Here is a 22211-nt window from a genome sequence, read left to right on the forward strand (position 1 = left end):
CCCAGCGTATTCCTCCGGCTTTGGCAACCAAACAGCTCAGCTAGTTGATAGCATTGTCCTTCTCCACACGCCCTGCTTGCAAACACCGCCAAAGGTAGTCCGTAGCGCCTGCCGAATTTAGTTCTGTCAACAGAATGACATCAAACAACTAAATCCAAGAGCTAGATGACAGGAGCTTGAATATACGTCGAATCAAACCTAATTATAAGAAAATTGTTTTAATCGTCTACAAGCGTCTACCCAGGTGTACCTCGAAAGGAGACGAGACAATCAATCTAACAGGATTAAAAGCGCTTTAATCGCATCATCTGATACCTAAGATGTAAGTTGCTAACAGGATCGCCCGGTGGGACATTCTCATGACACAACTACCCGTTCTAGGCATCTAATACGAATTTACGAACTCGTGCTTATAGTCCCATTAACGCCACGCGTATCGATTATTACTGCAGACGAATTCATCATGCTGTCCGCAAAGGAAAGCCAGAGACACTCGAGACGCAACTCAGACACAATCCACTAACTCACCCAAATCCGCTAAATACCTACAAAAGACCATAATCACAATCGAAATCATTAGCAATGGTGGTGAACTTTCATCGTCGTCCACCGATGTTGCCCGCTGCTGTAAGCGATAAATCCAGTGTCGTCTACCTCGTGTCCAGCGCCAGGGGTTTTTGTTGATGGATGAATATATTTGCGCTCACTGGAACGCGAGCGAATATGATTGCCTGTTCTAATCGTTACCAGAACCAATTTCCGTGCACCGACCACGGATGGCCGTCAACCACGTGGCCCGTACTTCCGGCGGCTCAGTTACTGCTCTGACCGACAATTCGCACAATGGCGCGTCCGCACATTACCGCACACGCACACGACCGATCCATTACGGCGCGTACAGACTGCGATACAGGCGGTGGAACGATTGGCCAGATTTATGGCACACAATCGAACGGAACAAGATGGCCGGCGGTACGGAAAGGTCAATCGTTCTTCTTCTTTTTCTCTCCTCTCGGTTTGTGGAAGGAGACGCGTGAAATGAAATGCTATCCCCGGGGACTAGCCTAGCGCAGTCACCTTTTTCGTGAAAGGAGCTCATGCTAATGTCGCAACTTTCTCCCCAAAAAAAAGCTACCAAAGCCAAGGAGGTTTAACGGCAAAATCTTGTTTCCAACGAATCAAGACGCATAAATTACGCTACTTCCAGCAGCAGAACCGGCGGTGTGGGATGAGGTGACCCGAACAGTTCCACCAGTTGGCACTTCACGCCATTTTACCATTTCGGCGGTAAATCGTGGACGTAAAGTAATTAATAAAATACCGTACAGGACTCGGTCGAATCAAAGCCCGCCATCGCCCACATTCGAGCGAGATTTGGGGAGTAGTTCCTAAACCACAATCCATACCACATTGTATTTTATTTTCTTCCTTTTGCAAAGCTGCCGAGTGCCTTCAATAAAACAAAGCTAGAGTTAAAGGATTAACGGTCCGACGGGTCCGAAAACCATAATGACATTTTTGGGGACAGTTTTAAGTTTGCCCGAATTCGTTATCGCTCGACATGCCCAAAGCGGTAACACTATCGAGCGGTAATTGTGGAGACTAAGGGGGCATGATTGTAAACATTCTCACCTAACTGTAACCCAACATGCAAATCACATCACATCCTTTTTGGAACGGTTTTTTTTTGCTTTTGCTGGTTTGTTCCTTCCCATCACTGCACGAAAACAAATCATGTGCCAAACACGGAAAGGGGCTATCTTTTCACTCGATCAAGCTGATTGCTTGATGATTTGCTCATTTTCACTACACAAATTAGAGAAAAACGAGGTAAAAGAATGAGTTTACCAGAAGGAATATAAACAATTTGTAGAAAATCATATGTTTTTTGACTTGTTAATATTTTGTTGTCTTTTCTTTACTTCCGAAGAGTTAGAAGCGATTATTTCTTCAATAGGTGTAAAATAGAGTAATTAAATATGCAATTTAAATAGTGAGTCGTAGTGCAAAACAAATTGTTATTTTCAAAGATTTTTCTCCACAGCTGATGGAATATTAAATGAAATATTAGATTCTCATTTCACGCGAAAGCTAACACTCCACGTGGCCACGTGGCCGGTTACATGAACAAAAAAAAATCGTTGTACACAATTCAAATATTTTACCGGCTGTTTCGAAATATGGTACTAAATTTTGACCATTACTGAAAATTGCACACTGTGCAACTCAGCGCGCTGTGCGATGTCTTTCTCTCTCATCCGATCCAAGCACGAGCGCTCGCTCTCTCGACATGGTTTACAGTAGAGTGACAGTATGCCATGTGCATAGCGCAGTATTTGGTTTATCAATAATACATGCATATTTATCGTGAAATATTCGTTATATTATCGAAAGCAAATACTTTGTGTTTATTTCTAAATATTTTTACCATAAAAACGTTGTACTTTCAAGTAAATATTCTTATTTAATCGAATGTAAAACGTAAACATTACGCAAACACCCGAGACTCTACTGTAGAAAAAGAGAACAACAAACTCAATTGTCAATGAGCGTTCTCTCAAGCCGGATTGAAAACAATGAATGTACGCATCGACGCATGTTTTCTACGGGCGTTCTTGGATCGAACTGAAGCGCGCTTCAGCGTACGCAAATGTTTTTCATTTGACATTGAGCCATTGGCCGCTACAACAGCCAGCAGCAGCAAGGTAAGTTTTTGCGATCGCACACGTATCCACGGCTCCGGTATCCAGCCAGGCACGCAACTCACTTTCTGAGGTCAGCTCGGTGTCCTTTCGTGAGCCCAGTGGTCAGACCAACAGTGACCGCCGAGCCCTCCGGTAGTGCCGACGAGCAAGTGTCTTCTTGCGACCGTACGAATCCCGCGCCCCGTATACTCACGCCCGGTTTTTGTCTGATTCTATCGCTTTCGTGACCAATCAAACGTGTGCATTTATTGAGTGAGTTTGTGTACTTTTCAGTGGTGGTTTTCGGTACTCTCCCAACCCGTGAACAAGTGAAAGTGCAACAATGTCGGACCGTGTGCTGCTATCGAAAGATTCGGTCTACCAGCAGATCCAGGAATATTACAACGCCAACGGTGCGTCGATTAACATCAAGCGGCTGTTCGACGAGGATGATATCCGCTTCGATAAGTTCCAGTAAGTGTAGTCCATACAGTTCGATTAGTGTGTTTTTGCCATTTTTACCAATCGGTTTCCCTCCCGCTAGACACACACACACACAAACGAACTCATTCATGCACACGGTTAAGGCTGCGGTCTGCACGATCATGTCGGACCACGGTTGACCTCCGCGATCTCTAGCGACACGGTCAAACGCAACCACTGGCGAAGCGAACCCCCGGCTCGGTCGGTGAAAGGCAACAGCAATCGGATCACCTAGAGCATAGATTCTGTTGCAAAGCCGTTTGTCTTTTATTGTACGCCAGGTCCGCTTGACGTAATTTACCACTTATGTTACGTGCTTGTAAGTAATGCAAGCAAGCAAGATTATGAGAATGTGACGTAAGGACACGGTTTTTCGGCCATTACATTGTCGGGGATGCAATGGTGACGATGATGGTGTCTCGATGAACTTTCGCTTATGGCAGTGAATGATAAGAAATGTTCTTGTTGCCGAAAAAAAAAGAACTGCAACAGAAATGTTCTTTTCGTTATCTACAGCATGCTGTGCCGGGGAATGCTTTTAAAACGAGCCTCTTCTTTATTGCAAGTTTTTGGTCTGATTGTCCTGGAAATGAATCTTCCAGCTGATTAAAAAGTAGGTATTCATAAATTTCTATTTACATTTTTTTAAATTTATGTTATTAAAAAAATATTTGATTTCTGATGCAATAAAGAATAATAATTCGTTAGTTTAATGGTAGTGCTTTGAAAAAATGACCAGATTTGGGATAAAAACAATTCATTGAATTTATAACACATTAATATTAGTTTACAGTTTTTAACTAGCAAATCTGGACATATTTATCCAGAGCAGGATTTAATTACTAATTATCCTGTATTGTACACAAATCCGTCGACATATTTTAATAAAAAAAAACTTAAGCCAATTAACCTTCACAGATGGTTTGGCAATTTTAAATTATTAAGCAATATGTGTCAAAAACTAAATATTTGCTCACTTTCTTCACGTATAAACAAAAATAATTAAAATTCATTAGTAACAGTCAAATTATGATACTCAGAAAGGCGATTTAAAATGCTATTGTGGAGTCAAGCCTTATCCTTGATCCTTGAGAGTTTTGATGAATGATATTAAAAATGTTTAAATAATTGTGGATTTTAAATATTTTTTTCCACAAAGTTACGAAAATATTGCCATAAGAATTCAATATAAGAAAACTAATGTCTTCTAAAAGAATCCAAAAGCTTCTTTTTACTCTTCGAATCTCTACCATCTCCAATCGGGCTAGATCTCAATACTTTTTCGCCAATCAATCGAACCGTTTCAGTTGTATGCGGTATTTATGTTTTAATCCGACCCAGGCTCGCGCATTACCTAACCTTCGGCAAGGGTATACGGCTAGAGCGGTTTTTTTTTCGTACACATGAAGCAGTATCGTTGTATTGTGAATGTTTGTTTGGTTTTTGAGTAAGGTTGTTGGATCGCCTCCCCCGATGCACGTGACATAACGCGACGGAGGACACGTACCCTATACAATCAAGCCACAAACGAACGGAAACACCTCCAATGGTTACAAAGATTTTAAAGATTGTCTTTGAAATTCTTCGCAGCTTGAAGCTAACGACCCCGGCCGATGGCGACATTCTGCTGGACTACTCGAAGAACCGCGTAACGGACGATGCGTGGAATCTGTTGCTGGAGCTGGCGGAATCGCGCGATGTCGTGAAGATGCGCAACGACATGTTCGGCGGCGAGCGGATCAACGTGACGGAGAACCGTGCGGTGCTGCACGTCGCCCTGCGCAACCGTTCGAACAAACCGATCCTGGTCGATGGTAAGGACGTGATGCCGGAAGTGAATGCCGTGCTGGCCCACATGAAGGAGTTCACGGAACAGATCCATAGCGGGGCGTGGCGCGGCTACACGAACAAGAAGATCAGCGACGTGGTGAACATTGGCATCGGTGGCTCTGATCTTGGTCCGCTGATGGTGACGGAAGCGCTGAAACCGTACAACCAAGGCATCCGGTCGCACTTCGTATCGAACGTGGACGGTACCCACATTGCCGAGACGCTCAAGAAGCTCGACCCGGAAACGACACTGTTCATCATCGCGTCGAAAACGTTCACCACGCAGGAAACGATCACGAACGCGACCGCGGCGAAACGTTGGTTCCTGGAGCGCTGCACCGAGACGGAGCAGGTCGCGAAGCATTTCGTGGCGCTGTCCACCAACAAGGAAAAGGTGGCCGCGTTCGGCATCGACACGAAGAACATGTTCGAGTTCTGGGATTGGGTCGGTGGACGTTACTCGCTGTGGTCGGCTATCGGGCTTTCGATTTCGCTTGCGATCGGGTTCGACAACTTCGAGAAGCTGCTGGAGGGTGCCCATTACATGGATAATCACTTCATGACTGCTCCGCTGAATGAGAATGTAAGGAACGGGGGGTAACCTTTCTCTAAGGGCAGGTTAAGTACTATATTTCTTTTCTCTACTTCCATACCGATAGGCTCCAGTAATTCTGGCACTGATGGGCATCTGGTACTCTAACTTTTACGGTGCCGAAACACAGGCCCTGCTGCCGTACGATCAGTATCTGCACCGATTCGCGGCCTACTTCCAGCAGGGTGATATGGAGAGCAACGGCAAGGGTGTGACGAAGGCCGGCGAAAAGGTTAACTTTGCGACCGGTCCGATCGTGTGGGGTGAGCCGGGCACCAACGGACAGCACGCGTTCTACCAGCTGATCCATCAGGTAAGAATCCATTTCTGTTTTGGGGGGCAAGACCTTCACAAAGCATAAGACATATTTCCAAGAGAAGGTTTCTTTGGGTTGCTTTAAGTATGTTTAAAAAAAACCTGGCCTTTATCTGTTCCGCAAACAATTACGAGCGGCACTACAAATAATCGCAACGATAAGTGCATCACGTATATAATAGTGATAAGGGCCTCTTTGGCATCATTTTCCAGCGATACTTCCTCGAACGCGAGTAATTGTATAGCCGCAAATATTCAATCTAGATTGTTCCTTTTGAAGAATTCCAACTATGGCTGAATGATTAATGATCCTGAATGCGAGATGCACAAAAAATCGTCTATACTCACTCACCCAACCACGACACGATATTGTATTTAATGAGCGAATTTTATACCCCTAATTAGTTCTCATTATTACGGGAAGGCTCCTTTGTTTCTGAACCCCTTAAAAGTGTGTCCCCAAGGGGTTGAATTTATCAAACTTAATCTGATCGGTTGACTAGTGCTGACGCGACCAGCACAAAACATTCCTGCATCGTAAGCAAATTGACTCGTAACCATTAGCGCGGCGGCAAATCGAAATAGCAACAGATTGCCCTATGGAGCCGTGCTAGCTATATACATTTTGTATTGCCCAGTTTTCACTACTACTTTTCCAACCACCTGCTTTTTACCTGCTTTCACCTTGTGCCGCCTGTTCCCGTAATTTATCGCTTCCTTCCGTTTCCGGTGACGAAGCCACGTGAAAGGTCGCGCGTGCGAACACAAGCTGCTCAAAACTATCCGGCGGCAATTAAGTGTGCGGACGCGAAAAAGGGAAACGGATTTCGGGACCCACTTTTCGGTTGGATTTGTGTGAATATGTGTTAATCTGTTACAGTTGTTGGGTGGTATAAAGGACGGACCACGACGGTGAGGAAATGACTCATAATGTAAATTGAGCAGTAAATGGCAGGCGAAAAAATGGAGCTCCACAGAAAAAGAACATGTCATTGTCCGGAGTCGAGTCGGAGAGCCAATTTTAGGACTGATTTGACTGCCACAAACCCGCACGCAGATGACGGATGATGGGCAATTATTTATTTAAATATTTATATAAAACAAAGGGTTGAGATGTACGAGCTTGTGAGTTTTTTTCACGGTCTTCATTCTATCGCTTAAATATTTGTTTCCTGTTATACCTGTCGCGACGGACGAAGCTGGGATTGTACAGAACATTTATAGTCCCAGTACTCACATACGCCTATGAGACATGGACTCTGTCCAAAACTGACGAAGCCCTCCTAGCCGCGCGTTTGAGAGGAAGATGCTCAGAAGGATTTTTGGCCCCGTGTATGTGTGGAAGGACAATGGAGGAGCCGCTACAATGACGAGCTCTACGAGCTGTACGATTATCTCACTAGGCTCCGGTGGGCTGGTCTCACGTCATGAGAATGACACCGGACGACCCAGCCCGTAAAGTCCTTTTAGGCCGTCCACACGGACAGAGGAGGCGTGGTAGGCCCAAATTGAGATGGAGTGATGGCGTTGATGCGTCCGCCAGAACGGCCGGGATAACGGATTGGCAGACGACGGCGCTAAACCGTGAGCGGTATCGAGGATTGTTGCAGCAGGCCAAGACCGCAAAGCGGTTGAGGCGCCTGATAAGTAAGTAAGTAACATCTTCGAGATCGACTTGGCGAAGAGATCGAGATCATCATCATGTTGGCCTACTATTTTAAAGAGCACGTTGTCGTGACATAGGCCCGGTCAACAAAAGATCTCCAGGAAACTCGATCCCTGGCTACAGCTTCCCATCCGTGTAGGCACCCGATCTCCGACAGGTTTCCCTTCACCTGATCCAGCCAACAAACTCGCTGTGCTCCCCGACGCCTCGTGCCGAACTGAGGGTCGCTGACGAGCACCTTCTTGGCGGGGCATGAGTCCGGCATCTTCATAACATGCCCCAGCCATCGTATCCTGCCGGTCTTCGCCACCGTCAGGATGTCCGGTTCGTCGTATAACTCAGCAAGCTCGTGGTTCATCCTTCACCTTCACACTCCATGCTCGAACACGCCCAGAGCGTTTGCATCCTCTGCAAACGGATGGTCCAAGACTCGTGGCCATATAGGACCACCGGACGAATCAGTGTGCGATAGAACTCACGTTTCGTGCGGTCTCGAAGTCTACTGGATCTCAGCAGATGGTGAAGGCCGTAGTAGGCACGATTCCACTGCACAACGCGTCTCCGGATTTCGCTGGGGAGACTTAAAATGTGGACGGCTTAAAAAGGCTTTATAGGTTAGATTGTACGGTGTCATTCTCAGTAAATGGCCAAGCTACCTGACGTGAGTCTCCCGAAGCTTTACACACATATGGGGTCAAAAACTCTTCTTGGAACAGAGTCGATATCTGCGAGGCGTGAATAGCAAATTTCTTCTTCTTCTTTGGCTCTACAACCTCAAGAGGTTTGCGGCCTGCCATTTCTGGCTTTCTGTGACTCTGTCTCCGTTTCTGGACGCTCAGTTCTGCGTCAGTAGCATACACACACTGGGACATAAAAAGGCAATCCAGGACTCTTGCGACAGGGGAAAGTTTCTTCAGACTGTTGCATGGCCGGTTAGAACTACTGCACACGTATCTCAACATCTCTGTTGTTCTCTAGTTGCTCGTCTAACCTCCTGTATACATGGGGTAGATTCCAATAACAAATCTTGGTGATTAACTATCTCGTACCTCAGCAATAGGATGATATCGTCAGCTAATTAACCTTCCAGCATTTAAGATATTGTACATTACAAATAACTATCATAAAACTTATTAACAATTACTAACATTGCATACTTTCAGGCGCCAGTGTATACGGCGGTGAATTACTGTATGTGACAATAACCTTTGTTGTTTCAATTCAAGCATAATTGAACACAAAAATAGAATAATTGATTTTAAAATTCAAAATTGTTATAAATTTATACATAAGTAGAGCTTAAAGCTGATAAATTAAAGCTGATAAACCCTCCTTTCCTTCAAGGCATCAAGGCAAGCAAAAGCCTTCAAAATACTCAATTAAAATGCATAGCCTCGCGTTCGAAACCGGGTTCCACTTCCTAATCGCATTACTACTTGCTTCACAGCTAAGTCATACAGCTGTGTTAATATTCAAGATCACTAGCAGACTTGTCCGTAACGTCTTTAAGGGGAAGGATTTATTTCGAATGCTGTTACTTAGCTTTTGGGGGGGGGGGGGGGGTTTCTCCCCCCTTTTGGCGCAGTTCTCATTGCTCACTTTCTTATGGCGCAATTTGACACGTGCCTGCCGCTAAGAACCAAAACACATGCCACCTGGCAATTACAAACTTTGCTGGCCGCTGCTGGGGCAGGAACAGTTCAGGAACTTTAACAGCATCGATTGTGACCGTGCGATACGAAGTGTGTGTGTGTGTGTGTGACCTCGATGTTTTGGATGTAAGCCCACCACAGCTGGGAAGGGTGAGAAGGATTCAATTGCTGTTGCTGAGCGCACTCACACACCCGGCCTGATTTTCATGCCAGAGAGTAGACGTTTGGAGGAGTTAGTGATTCGGTCAACGATATCTTACTTCGGCAGAGAACGGTGACCTTTCGTGTGTTTATGTTTATGGAAATTTTCTGCAAATTGAGCGCCCTCAGATATCCTCAGAACACCCCAACCCAACAAAGGCACATCGAATCCCACCCCATGCTAACGTCCGAATCGGTCACTGGCCATTAAATCGTGTTTCGCTTTTCATTGCCTTCCCATTAGCGCCGTTGACCGTTTTGGGGTTGCGGGGGGGAGGCACGTGTTTGATCAAGGATCAATATCACCCGATTGCGTTTTAATGTGTTTCCTACTCTTCTTCCTTCCACCAGGGCACCCGGCTAATTCCGTGTGATTTTATCGCACCGGTCCAGACGCACAACCCGGTGGAGAACGGTGCCATGCACACGATCCTGCTCGCCAACTATCTGGCCCAAACGGAGGCGCTCATGATGGGCAAATCGGCCGACCAGGCACGGGCCGAACTGGAGAAGGCCGGTCTGGCCGGTGACGCGCTGGAGAAGCTGCTGCCGCACAAGGTGTTCACCGGCAACCGGCCAACGAACTCGATCCTGGTGAAGAAGGTGACACCGTTCGTGCTCGGTGCGCTGATCGCGATGTACGAGCACAAGATCTTCACGCAGGGCGTCATCTGGGACGTGAACTCGTTCGATCAGTGGGGCGTCGAGCTGGGCAAACAGCTGGCCAAGGCGATCGAGGTCGATCTGGCCGATCCGAACCAAACGACCACGCACGATTCGTCCACCAACGGGCTGATTAACTTCATCAAGATCAACCAGGAGAAGTAAACGCGCCGCGCGCTGGCCGGCGACAACAAGAAAAGGGGCTTCGAAAAGCAGATTATTTATTAAAAGGAGAAAACATTTAGAGCAAACAGTAACCGGAAAACACACGCAATCGAGTGTAGTGCACTATTCATCACCCATCTCTACAACAACACCTTGCTCTCGTGCTGGATGCTTTCCAACTAGACACTTCTACCACACACACACACAAGCTATTCACGCCATTACCACTAAGGGGCGCCCGAAAGGGGAGGGTAATGTTGTCAGAGAGATGTCTTGCCTCAGCTAATTACTACAGAGCGGGAAAAGGGACGGATTCAGCCTCCTCTCGTACACGAAGGCAGCGGTGCAATATTATATCATTAGAGTAGAGTCGCTTCGCTCGTACTCGGTGCGGCACATGACACATCATGAGCCAGCGAGAAGAAAAAAAAAAACAAAAGGCGCTATAATGTTAATCAAATAAAAGTATGTATGTTAAAAACGTGTTAAAACTAAAAACTCTTCAATATACATGAAATTGGCCCGAAACCATTACCACGAAACCCCCAACTCGCGACTAATGCGACCACCTCTATTTATGCTAAAATCTTTATCGCACCTGAACCCTTCAAATGAGCACGAAAATGAGAGTCCTTGGGCGAGAGCCTTGTAACGCCTGGAAGTGGGGAAATTGGTAAGAAATTTATGATCCCACTCCAGCCAGAGCCTGGTCAAGGGAAGCCTACACAAATGTATGGAATTGGGACACACAAAACCACATTCAAGCGATGGGATTGTACGGATAACGGACCCGATGGTCAGCAAGCAAAACCTGATTCGGACAGTGATGGATGGATGGGGATAAAGTTTTTTCGGAGTGACTCATTTCATTTGGTGTTGGTGGCTTTGTTAGTGGGGGGTTTACTGTGTTAGCGTTACCTTCCCTTCTCTAGTGATAACGCGTAGTAGATTTCCCCGATTAAAACCGAAGTTTTGGAGCAAGACCTTGCCAGCTGTCCCCATTTTCTGTGTTAAGTAAAATATCCTTTGGGACGCTTAGTACGCCACAGAAGAATCCACGGCTTATGAGCTTCAGTTTCACCAGGCATGCTTGTGTGGACGTGGAGCGGTGAACGACGACCTCGTGTAAAGCGTACTAGCGCACTTAGACAGCTTATAACTACTCAAACTGCGTCCTGTTTGCTGCAGGCGAATCTTGCGGCTCTCTCACTACTTCTAATCTAAAAGCTTGGTGTGAGTTTACCTTCGTAACCTTGTGTAGGTGGCAATGTTGACTCCGCTATCGAGGTGAGGACTTCAGCATGTTATATTTCTTTGGAGATCTCCTATGTGATTAACAATGTCATGGTGACATCTGTATCATCATCTCTCACTTCATATCTTCTTCTTCCTTGGCACTACAACCTCGTGACGTCTCGGCCTGCCATTGCTGGCTTTCTGTGACTTGATTTTACCCGTAGCAAAGTAGTCAGCCCTACGTACGGGGAGGGGGGCGGTCTAGATGGGATTTGAACCCCGGTCCTGCCGAGTGAAGACCGGCGCCGTTATCGTCTCGGCCACCGGACCGCCCCGACTTCATATCAATCCAGGATAATTTTAAAACCTTAAATTCTTTGTAATTTTCCTCGATGCATCGACCCTCGACACCGCTCACGGTCTATGGCGCCGTCGTCTGCCAAACCATTATCCCGCATCAAAGCCATCACTCCATCTCAGTGTAGACGGCGTAAAAGAACCTTTAGGTCAGGCCACCGAAGCCTAGTGAGCTCATGGTAAAGGCTTGTAGCAGCTCTTCTATTGTCCTTCCACGCATACACGGAGCCAAAAATCCTTCTGAGCATCTTTCTCTCGAACACGAGGCTATGAGAGGGTTTCATCAGTTTGACAGAGATAGAGTCCATGTCTCAGAGGCGTATGTGAGTACTCGGGACTAAAAATAATCTTTACATTCCCAGCTTCGTCCTACGCGACAGGTATTTTGAGTGGAGAAGTTTCCTCAGGCTGTTGTATGACCGGTTGGCAGTCCAGCACCCTTGCACGTTACTTTCATCCCGAGGATTACTGCCGCTCGCTCGATCCTTTGGTAAGCTTCTGGCTCAAACCAATGATGCCTGTGTCAGTCAGCGTATGCCACGATCTGGATTGACTTATAGTAGAAGTTCACGGATGACTCTCACTAGCGCCAGATTGAACAAAAGACAGGCAATTGAAAGACAGAGGCGCTCTCCTCCGGTGTACGACTACACATTAAACGGTTCTGCTATTGCCTGCAAAAGCTGTGTTAGGGATTTAGGAGCACTCCTCGATGAGAAGCTGAGCTTCCACGAACAGCTTATACACGTCGTCACCAAGGGCAACCAGCTGATAGGCTTGCGACCCGGTCTCCATCAAGACGCTCTACTGCTCCTTGGTTCGATCTTGGTGCTGGAGTATGCCTCCTTTGTATGGTGGGGCCATCTGTTGCTCGGCCCCTAGCCCGTTTTCACTCGGTTCGCATTGCGCTTCTGGAGGGTCCAAGGGGACTACGACGCTCGCTGTGCGCTTTTGGGTGTCGAGTCGCTGAACCAGCGTAACTGCAACGCCCAGCGACTGTTTTGTGGCGGGACTTTTGGACTACCGGATCGACTCCCCAACACTACTCTCTGGGCTTAACTTATACGCTTCGCCCAAGGACGCTGCTTGACGTAGAGGATCGCCGATCCCGTTTTGGTACCTTTGATCCCTTTCTCCGTATGTGCCGTGAATATAATTGTATCAGAAATCGTCACCGGACCGGACATGTCATGCGCTACGCTTTTTAATTGTATTCGATCCGTCCGTCCTTGTAACTGTTAAGTGTCTTAGCAATTAGGCTTCAACCTGCGGGACCCTGCGTGGCTCGTTGGATTATAATGACAAAAAGCAATAAACAAGACAGGAAAGCCCATCGAGTTCGTTTGACGTGGTTAAATCGAACAAATTGAGCTTTAGTCCAGAGTTCGTCCTTATTTGTTGAAGGAATTAAAATGGGGCAGTCCGTCGTTTTGTTTTTCTTTGTTGGTTTTTCTGTGTCCTGCTTTTTATATACATTCCTTCGTACCCAACAGCACTTCGGTCCCAATCGGTTTATTAATCTGTATTTAGCTTGTTGTTTGGGGCTCTTTAGCGCCTTTTCCAAGTGTTGAAGAAACACCCTAGATGATAAGCGCCTGAATGTAGGCAATCTTTCTTTTCTGCAACGTTTTTCAAGAGGTGTCCATATCTTAAATCATTTCTCGATGCGCAAATAATCAAACAGAAGCGTTCCATTTTAATCATTAATTGTGTCATCCATTCAACACCACTGGCTTCAACAAAGCATTAACCATGCGCGATTACAATTGGAGCAACTATTTCATTGGTGAATTTTATTATTGTTCAGGTGAAAATCGCTTCAGCCACGGTACGGTACTCTCTTTCTCGCGCACACACACACATGCACAATTTATTGCTTTCTTACACCGTACAATACACAAAACACACAGCGACCGCTTCCACCCACTCCCACTCCTACACGCATGGAGAAATCAGTTGAACCAGGTTCGTTATCCTCTTTCGACGCCCCAAAAGCACCAAGGTTTTACATTAACTCGTGCAAAGGCAAATGTGCATTGCTGGACGCGTTTCGCGTTCTCCTCCCCCCGGAAACAAGCGCGGAGCAATAGGGTTGAAGGATGCGGTACCACCGTCATCGACCGGTCTCAGCTTGAGCTTTTCCTCACCCACAAACAAAGGAAAGGTGAGAAGACGGAGCGTTGTTGTGGGGGGACGAATTGTTGTATAGAATTGCTGCTATCGCTTACGCTACTGAATACGATGCTACCTAAAGCCCCCGTTTTCTCCGTCCGTCCGGGAGACCCCCGGCGGTGGCTAGAAAAAACTGTCAGCAGTTTTGTTACGCGCACAGCGTTTGCTCTGGGTCACAAAGCAATCGTCTAGGCTAGTTTTACGATCCAGCTCCTCACCCTCGAGAAAACTATAACTGCTGCTGTTCTGGGACAATACTTTTTAAGCGAATTTAAAATGCTATCAACTTGACACTCGCGTTCAATATACACTCGGCGGGGGCTAGGCTAATATGTGCAAACCAAACGAGTAAAACTGTACCAACATTTCGCAAACAATGTAAGCAATTGCGGTGCGTTTTCCATTCGCAAATTAACAGTAATTTAAAACAAAACCCTGGAATAAGCATCGCCAAAGTGTAGAGCGCTGCTACGAATGCTGAATGCTGATTTAATAATGGCAAATACTGAATATCTGAACACCGTCTGATCTGATTGCGGGCAAAAAGGAAAATAGCGACCTTTGTGGGGCGGGGGGATCCTGTTTTCCAACCCCCTTTCCTTTAGTCTCGTGTCTCATGCTACTACCACTGTTCCTGCTCCTGTTCTTCAACAGTAAACTCCCTCCAGATATCAATCGTGCGCGGACTACTGCGCATTTGATAAAACATTTTCCTTTGATGACAATTTTCGGGATTTAGTGAGCGAGTTTTAAATGCGCACCACGCAAAAGGAGAGTTAGCCTTCCGGTGGATCGCACATTCTGTGTCACTCCTGTCCTTTTCTTTTTTAAAGTAAATCTCATATCAACTGCCAGTACCGGCACACACACACACAGAGACGCCTGCGTGCTAGTAGTGGCGTAGTAGTAGAGCAGTACAATCACATCACACGGATAAGCATGCTTTATAGTTGCTTTCGAATGGTTTCCTCCCGCGCTTCCTAGCTCTCGCTCTAATGCACTCGATATCTTCAACTACGCCCTATTTATGTATATATTTATATATGTATATATGCCTGGTATCAATCGCGTCCCTTACATCTGTTTTGCCCGTGTGTGTGTGTGCTGTGCTTTTTTGTGTGTGCTGTGTGTAGAGTGTGTGAAGGAACGAACAACGGATCCGCCGCAGGAATGATCCGCCATTTTATCCGGTGATGGGAAGCAGGGGAAAAAAAGGGGGATGTTTGGATTTGGTACGGTGGTGTGTTGTTGTTTTTTTTTTGCATTTTACTGCCAGTCTTTTTTGATCTCAAAACTCCAATCCCACTTTAGATGCTCGTTCTTGTCGTCGTCGGTGAACAGGGAGGTGACGGAGTAGGTACCGCGGGCCATCATACCGGACGGGGCTTCCTCGAACGGGGTCGTGTAGCTCTGGATTTCCTTCTTTGGCGGGTAGGAACCAACCATCTGGACCATTTTGTCGACTACCGCACACCGGAAGGCACGGAAAGACACAGACAGACAGAGAGACAGGTGATTAGTACTGGGCGCCTCCATTAGCCGGCTTCACTACGACGCTACCTCACAAAACGGCAAGCAGTTGCAACAATTGGGAAGGAAGGAAAACAAAAGCTCAAACGAGCTATACACCTGTCTGTTAAAGTGCATTTAACAGTTGATTGTTTAAGAAGAGTCTTCCTAGCCACACGGTTAACTATTAGTGAAGTTTGCTAATGTGGTATTTTATTCTATAGAGAACAACAATTCGCTACAGAACGAGCTAAAGGTGCGAAGAAAGTGCGCAGCTAATGGAAAATCGCATTGCTAAATACGCGACCAACAGATGAGTCAATGTACTCCCGCAGCATCATTGGATAATGCAGCTAACGCATCTGCAAAACAGCAGAGGATCGCTACAGTTGTGTTCAAAATTACAGCAGTTATTTACTTTAATATTAAAGCCTAAGCCTAACATTTGGTAAAAGACTCGAGAAGCCCCCCCCCCCCTGACAAAATTTGTTCGGCACTGTAGGATTTACGCCTGAATGTATGCAATCCGCAGTACACGTTGCGAAAGCTTCACAGTGTGCTTTCAGTGTGGTCAAAAATGGTTGAATAAAGTCGAATGAAATATTGCTTATTTTTCGATTAAATCCCCCTCCCTCTATCCTGACCATTTATATTGGCTTACAGGAGCAACGTAATAATTTTTGGTCACGCTAGGAGTGACCAATCAGGCTTACAACACACACGGTGCATAGACATTCAGAAAAGGAGGAGAAATAAGAATAATAAAATTTAAAATCACTTCTTACAATGTATATTATCATGCTCTACTCGCTGTCCAGTAACTGTATTAAGTACTAATGCACAATGTTTATATCAAACGAGTTTTGACCAAACAGAAATCCCACTGTGCAATAAAAATGACAGACCACAGTGCTGTACACAAAAGATTCTAGGTGGGGGGGGGGGGTGCTTCTCGAGTCTTTTACCAAAATTATTGTTCAACAACATTAGCTTCCAGCAATATGGCCGTTCTTATGGAAAAACAAAAAAAAAGGTTAGTTCACGATTCTGCTGGGTTTAAATTTTTAAATAAAGACTTTAAAAACATTTATATTATCGATTGATGCAATTTCAATCTTTCTTCTCTTATTTTACAGCGGCCAGTTCATTCTAGCAATACTGTGTCCACTTTGATTTAATAATAAACCTAATATCACTGCTATTATTTCGTACACCACTGTACGCCCTAAAACAACAAAATGGGCAATAAAAACGGGCGCAACTACAAGCACAAACTCATCGTGTTTTGTATCGTCACTCTACCGTTTCTTACCATGGATGGCTGGTAGGACGAGTCGCGATATGCATTTAGCGCAAAATGTTCAACATAAACACGCACAACCACAACACACCGTGGGAGTGTAGCGAAGAAGAAAGAGGCAGAGAATGAAGCATAAACAAACAAATAAATAAACGAATCATTAAAAATTACACCACCGAAAGATCGAAACCGCGGGATGATGCAAAAATGATGATCGTTGGCCGACATGAGGATGAAAATCGTTGGCGCCATTTTCGTTTGGCAACCGCCCTTACCTGGGACACCCATCCGGTAGGTTTTCTGCACATACTTCAGCCCGTGCACGATCTCACGCTGGACAACGAAATCGATACGGATTTTGTATTGAATGCCTTCCTTAATCACAAACACCTACAATTAAAGCGAAGCAGGTAGCTGCTGTTTAGTATGAAAAGCGCTGGAGAAGGGTTGTATAAGTACTGTACGCACATTCTTTTTCAGCTTCGTTAAATCGCCGGTCAGGTCCAGCTCCATCGGATCACGGTCCGCGACAAGCAGGGCAAGCTTTTTCACGATCACCTTTCGCGGATCAGAGTCATCTAAAAAAAAAAAGGGGAGGAAAAACGGTGGAACGCATTAAATAGGTGCCGCACATTGGCTTGCAGCCGGTTGCGTGACGGTCATCTTACCGAAGACAATCTTTTCGGCCTGTGCCTCGCCGAGCAACGCTTCCTTGTACTTCCGCAAGCTTTCGTCCTCCGCGTCGGCGGCCATAATTTCTTCGATCGTTTTCTGCGGCGGTGGTTGATAGTTGGTGTCGTGCTCCTCCTGCTCCACCTCGGCCGGATTCACTTCCTTTTCCGTCGACATTTTGCGGGAAAGCTTTTGTGTGTGTGGGTTTCTATCTCAAACTATTGCATGAAATTGAAAGAAAGAAATTGAACAAAATTAATAATACAATTCATGGTAAAGATACAAACACACGCAGTAGCTGGTAAGAAATATTTGAACAATTTTAAATTTTTAAATCATTTCATCAGTGACGCATATTTTTTCCAAACAAAGTACTAATGAAGTGACGCGGCTGTCCGGGCTAATCCTCTGGCTGCGGAAGCCCTTGCACAACCCCACACACACACACACACACACACAGCTCAAGAGCCAAACCATCGATAACTTATCGGAGGGCCTTTTTTCTTATCAATAAAATGTGATAAAACGCAAACCGAATGTGTGCCGTAGTAGTATACATCACAAGTATTTAAAGGAGTTTAAAGCAAGAGTGTGCGTTGAACGATTACGGTACAACAAAATTATCTTACCACAGGCCCAAAAAAGTGGGCAAGACAACAACAGCTAATGTGCGAACCGCAATAAGAATCTTTGAACACAAGCGAATGCTTGCCATACTTCATTACCATTCATCACATTATTTGATGTAAACTAAACGCAACGCAATGCCCAATACCACCTTATCCGGTGGTAAATGGATCCGGTAATCCGGTTTAAATTCTCTAAACAAACGGTTCGGCAGATTATGGAGTGGTTAATCGTTCAGCAATTCCAAAAGTGGATGCATCATTCGTTTTCCCATTGTTGTTTGCGGGGATAACAACGATTATGACGGCGAAGGCCGAATGACAACACACTGACTCTCTCTCTCTCGGTGGTGTCCATATTAAAAGTAATCAATAAAATTGATCCGATCCAACGGTTCTCGCTAACCATGCAAGTGTGATGGATGGCCGCAGACACCGAGACCTTCCCCTTTCGGCTTCCCATCGCGCTGATCCACGCCGTGTCTCTCTTTCTCCTTCATGGTTCTGTCATGGATGTCCGGACTGGAGGTTGTGGGTGGCTTACTCTTATGCGGTTGAGTAAAACTGTACCACTTTGTGCATGCAACAAACCCCGTGCTTTCATTCACTTTCCCACCAACCGGAGATTTGCTTTCCGTTTCTTTACCGGCCACCAGCAACATATGATGAGGGAATTACAGTGACTCACACGCAAATCCGGACAACTGAAAGGGAAGGCGTTTAGTAAGATTTTTTTCTGCGATTGAGACGGTTCACGGGATATACAATAATCGAGATTCTGCTGACGATTTTTTTCTAAATATTCCTCCTGATTACTTCATGGGTGATCAACTGAGATGGTCTATTACTAGACTATTTTTTACAATGACAGTATCGCATTACTGTGTATTCAACGATAAGTCTACTTTCTTCCCTTTCTCTTCTTTGGCTCAACAACATCAGGACCTCGATCTGCCATTTTACAGCTATCTTGGTAGTTGGATTTATCGTAGCTGGTCAGTGAAGACCTGCGTTGGGGACGACAAATTGGATGGGTTTTAATAGAGAAAAGCTCCATCCGCTCGATATTAGCTTCACGACCTGCTAAGTCATTTCATGGCCATTTACTGACTCACTAGCCTTACTTATTCAACGTAGCCGAATAGCAAATCCTCAGAAGAACCCTCATTTTATCCGGCGTTCCATTTCAGATGCGACTCACTGTATTTGATAATGTACACGATCCAGCGTTGCTTACGATCCATATGAATATGTTTCTCAATTTCCTTCCAGCATCGAGAATCACGTAAAGCAACGCTGGTTAAAACAAGAATCAGACAGGAAGACGATGCCGCATCTTCCTTCTGTTTACCACACGCACATCCATGGTCCAAATGTTTTCACGATTAGTCATCGCGTACAGTAGCAACATGCGCCCGCTGTGCACCGTGCACGCATGCACGAAAAAATGCATATCACGGGGCAGCGGATCGTGTGATGTATGCAAAACGGTGCCGGTGGAATGGAATGCTTCTAGTACTCTCATTCCGCTTCATATAACCCACCCCGATTGCTTTGATGTATTTTCCCGGCTAAGGCTCGTTGTAGCTGCTGGTGCTGTATGGATGAGCAGCATGTTTATAGGATCATTTTTCCGTGAAAAAGTGAGCACGAAACAACAATTAAACGGTGGTGTAGAACAGATTGAAAATACCAAACACTGCTGGCACCTTGCATGAAAATGTTCACCGACATCGTGTAAATAATGTAACCCGCCGGCTGCCTTTTTCATCCCAAATCGTGTTTGTGTCTCGGTGTGTGTCTCAGAGGCCAGAGGAAAAGGAGTTACGATGGCAACAAACATCTTTTTTCCTGCCTGCTGCAACCGAGCAGCTAGCAGCCGCCGTGCTAGCAAAATCACATTTCCCAAATGGGGAATTTTCTCGCCGGGTTGCGAGAGAAGGTCAAGACACAGAGATGTTTTGACCACGTTTGCCGGGGAAGCGGGTGCCGGTGTGCGAGTGGCAATGAAGTGAGGTAATAAGGTGAGAGGGTCCAGATATCCAGATAGGCTATGCGGTGGCGGCAATCGAGGAAAACCTTGCCGGCACGTACGAATCTAATTTTAGGATAATGATGCTCCACCGCCGTTGAGGCCGGCAGTAAAATCGGGTGGTGATGGGGCCAAAGAAAAAAGAGGTGCCGAAAAAGCATGTGCATATACACACACACAGGCACGCATACTCTACGTTTGATGGGAAAAAAAGGTGAACGAATAGGTGGAAAATAGAAGGAGGATGGTGAGAAAATGTGTTTGTTCGCTAAAATCATTTTCGTCGCAGCCTGCTATGCTTTGCCTTCCGTTGTCCGGCTTTTGTGTGCCGCTGCGCTTCTGGGTATGTGCGCCGGGGGCTCTAACTAGCACACGTACGCTCGCCAGACAGGAGCACACACACCACTTTCCGGCCTTTTTTTTGTCGACGCCATTTTTGTGCTTTATTGGTCCCTTCCTCCCCTTCGAGGTGGATATCGTTCGGCGGTCTTTAGGTGTTGATTCATCAATTTTCTTTCGCTCCCCTCACATCCTGCGCTTCTTCCTCTCTCCTCACTCACGCCCAACACCACGATGACCGAGTGTAATCCATCGTACGGTTTTGCGATAAGAAAGATTCGGGAATGTTCAGCTGGCTGGAGCGTACTGTGGAAGTGGTGAGCGGTTCCATCGTCAGCGCTGCCTATCAGTCTGTTAATTTGTGACATTTTATGTTGAAAAAAGCGTGATATACTTGCTGGATGTTACCAGCAGAACATAGTTGCGGGATGAATGGATAAATATCCCGATAACGTACACACACACAGGCACAGACACAAGGTGGGACACTTTTCAATAGCGTTACAATGATTTTCCACCCGGACACACACACAAACACGCACCAGATAAATAACTTGCAAATAAATTGTGTTGGTCGCGCAATATTGGAATGCGCCGTTTAGCAGAAGAATATCGAATGCAATTCACCTTTGTGTCGGCTGTCACACTACACCACACCACTACGGTTGCTGCTACTGCTGGTGTTGTTCCGTCCGCACCACACGGCGATAACACCGGAATAATGAAGAATAGGAATTTTCAGACTGCACGCACACACACACCAACACAGAGCCACCAAGTCGGCACCGCAAGAAACAATCGCAGCAGGCACTTTTTTTTCAACGGAAAACAATCACTTCTTTCCTTTCACGAAAGGAAAAGCACCAAACGGGGATTCAGCACGCACACACTTTAACTCGAACAAAAGCGATACAACACACAATCGATTGCAAGCCGACGACGCGATCTCACACACTACGAATAAAATGTCCCCCACGCCGAGTGACGATTGATGGAAAAATACGCTTCTGTTCTGTCACCAGAGGCAATCGAATGCGGCGAAAAAACAAAGGCAAACACGACTGCCGCCGACGTAAACAATCACCCACCACGGCACAGCACAGCAAATTCGTGAATCACGGCCGCTGTGAAACAGTGACAAAATGCACGGAACAATCACCCGGAACACACCAAATGGATACGCCAAAATCCGCTAGTTCGATCGTGTACGTGTGTGCGCGTGCTTTTGGCGAAAAATGCAAGGAACGAACGGAAAGTGCAGAAACGCGATTTTTATGTTCTTCTTCTCCGGGACGTTTTTTATGATGATTGAAATGTCAGATCGTAGCTGTCAAACGGTGGCTGTCACCCAGCTGGACAAATCCCGATTTGCGTAATTTCGTGATCGATCGGGAACAGGTTTTAATTTTACTCGATAACAGATCTTTTTTGCTCTAGTTTTTGCTCTTTTCAATATATCTACAGCTAATCCAGGAAAAGTCTTTGTCTAGGAGAAACGTTCATTTTTCAGTTGATGCATCCAATTAAATATGGAAGTCGGGTAGGTAGTCCGGTGGCCGCAATGGTTACGATTTTCAAACAACAGTCGTTCAGCCTAAAACTAACTAATAACCCGGACTAACCTACGATATTCGCCTTGACGAATCCGTTTTTATGATTAGGCTAAATTATAAATTTAATTTGTTGCAAAATGTATTGATCTGCGAACGAAAGCGTA

At 45.8% G+C, this 22211-nt stretch overlaps 2 protein-coding genes and 1 long non-coding RNA gene across 7 annotated transcripts; 2 read left to right on the forward strand and 1 right to left on the reverse strand.

The window, feature by feature from the left end:
• The first annotated feature begins 2575 nt into the window (after positions 1–2575).
• Positions 2576–10749, forward strand: LOC118504085 (glucose-6-phosphate isomerase). 3 transcript variants are annotated; one of them, XM_036038154.1, is made up of 5 exons: positions 2576–2705; positions 2979–3158; positions 4758–5580; positions 5657–5902; positions 9775–10749. In XM_036038154.1, exons 2-5 carry the CDS (start codon positions 3028–3030, stop codon positions 10249–10251), a joined length of 1677 nt encoding a protein of 558 aa, XP_035894047.1. In that variant the 5' UTR covers positions 2576–2705; positions 2979–3027; the 3' UTR covers positions 10252–10749. The 3 variants fall into 3 exon arrangements, with proteins under 3 accessions (XP_035894047.1, XP_035894048.1, XP_035894049.1); XM_036038155.1 differs by lacking the exon at positions 2576–2705 and adding an exon at positions 2727–2870; XM_036038156.1 differs by lacking the exons at positions 2576–2705; positions 2979–3158 and adding an exon at positions 3764–3780.
• Positions 7499–9588, forward strand: LOC118504127. Its single transcript, XR_004905266.1, has 2 exons — positions 7499–7555; positions 7648–9588. It is a non-coding gene; the product is annotated as an uncharacterized LOC118504127 (long non-coding RNA).
• A 2855-nt stretch (positions 10750–13604) lies between the features above and the next one.
• On the reverse strand, positions 13605–21799 carry LOC118504112 (rho GDP-dissociation inhibitor 1). 3 transcript variants are annotated; one of them, XM_036038200.1, is made up of 6 exons: positions 21122–21798; positions 17494–17715; positions 17294–17403; positions 17101–17215; positions 16838–16846; positions 13605–15479 (listed from the first exon to the last, which is right to left on the reverse strand). In XM_036038200.1, the coding sequence occupies exons 2-6, from the start codon at positions 17672–17674 to the stop codon at positions 15283–15285; spliced, it is 612 nt and encodes a 203-aa protein (XP_035894093.1). In that variant the 5' UTR covers positions 17675–17715; positions 21122–21798; the 3' UTR covers positions 13605–15282. The 3 variants fall into 3 exon arrangements, with proteins under 3 accessions (XP_035894093.1, XP_035894094.1, XP_035894096.1); XM_036038201.1 differs by lacking the exon at positions 21122–21798 and adding an exon at positions 21037–21060; XM_036038203.1 differs by lacking the exon at positions 16838–16846 and having other exon boundaries at positions 21122–21799.
• Between the last annotated feature and the right edge of the window lie 412 nt (positions 21800–22211).

This window comes from Anopheles stephensi, chromosome 2, assembly GCF_013141755.1.
Source record: "Anopheles stephensi strain Indian chromosome 2, UCI_ANSTEP_V1.0, whole genome shotgun sequence".
NCBI lineage: Eukaryota > Metazoa > Arthropoda > Insecta > Diptera > Culicidae > Anopheles > Anopheles stephensi.

Excerpts from the sequence above, each read along its gene's own strand:
- LOC118504085 (XM_036038154.1), top strand. The coding sequence starts at position 3,028 with ATGTCGGACCGTGTGCTGCTATCGAAAGATTCGGTCTACCAGCAGATC. Across the intron at positions 5,581-5,656 it reads CTGCTCCGCTGAATGAGAAT|GCTCCAGTAATTCTGGCACT; the intron begins GTAAGGAACGGG and ends CCATACCGATAG. Across the intron at positions 5,903-9,774 it reads TCTACCAGCTGATCCATCAG|GGCACCCGGCTAATTCCGTG; the intron begins GTAAGAATCCAT and ends TCCTTCCACCAG.
- LOC118504112 (XM_036038200.1), bottom strand. The coding sequence starts at position 17,674 with ATGTCGACGGAAAAGGAAGTGAATCCGGCCGAGGTGGAGCAGGAGGAG. Across the intron at positions 17,404-17,493 it reads GGCCGAAAAGATTGTCTTCG|ATGACTCTGATCCGCGAAAG; the intron begins GTAAGATGACCG and ends TTTTTTTTTTAG. Across the intron at positions 17,216-17,293 it reads TAACGAAGCTGAAAAAGAAT|GTGTTTGTGATTAAGGAAGG; the intron begins GTGCGTACAGTA and ends CTTTAATTGTAG.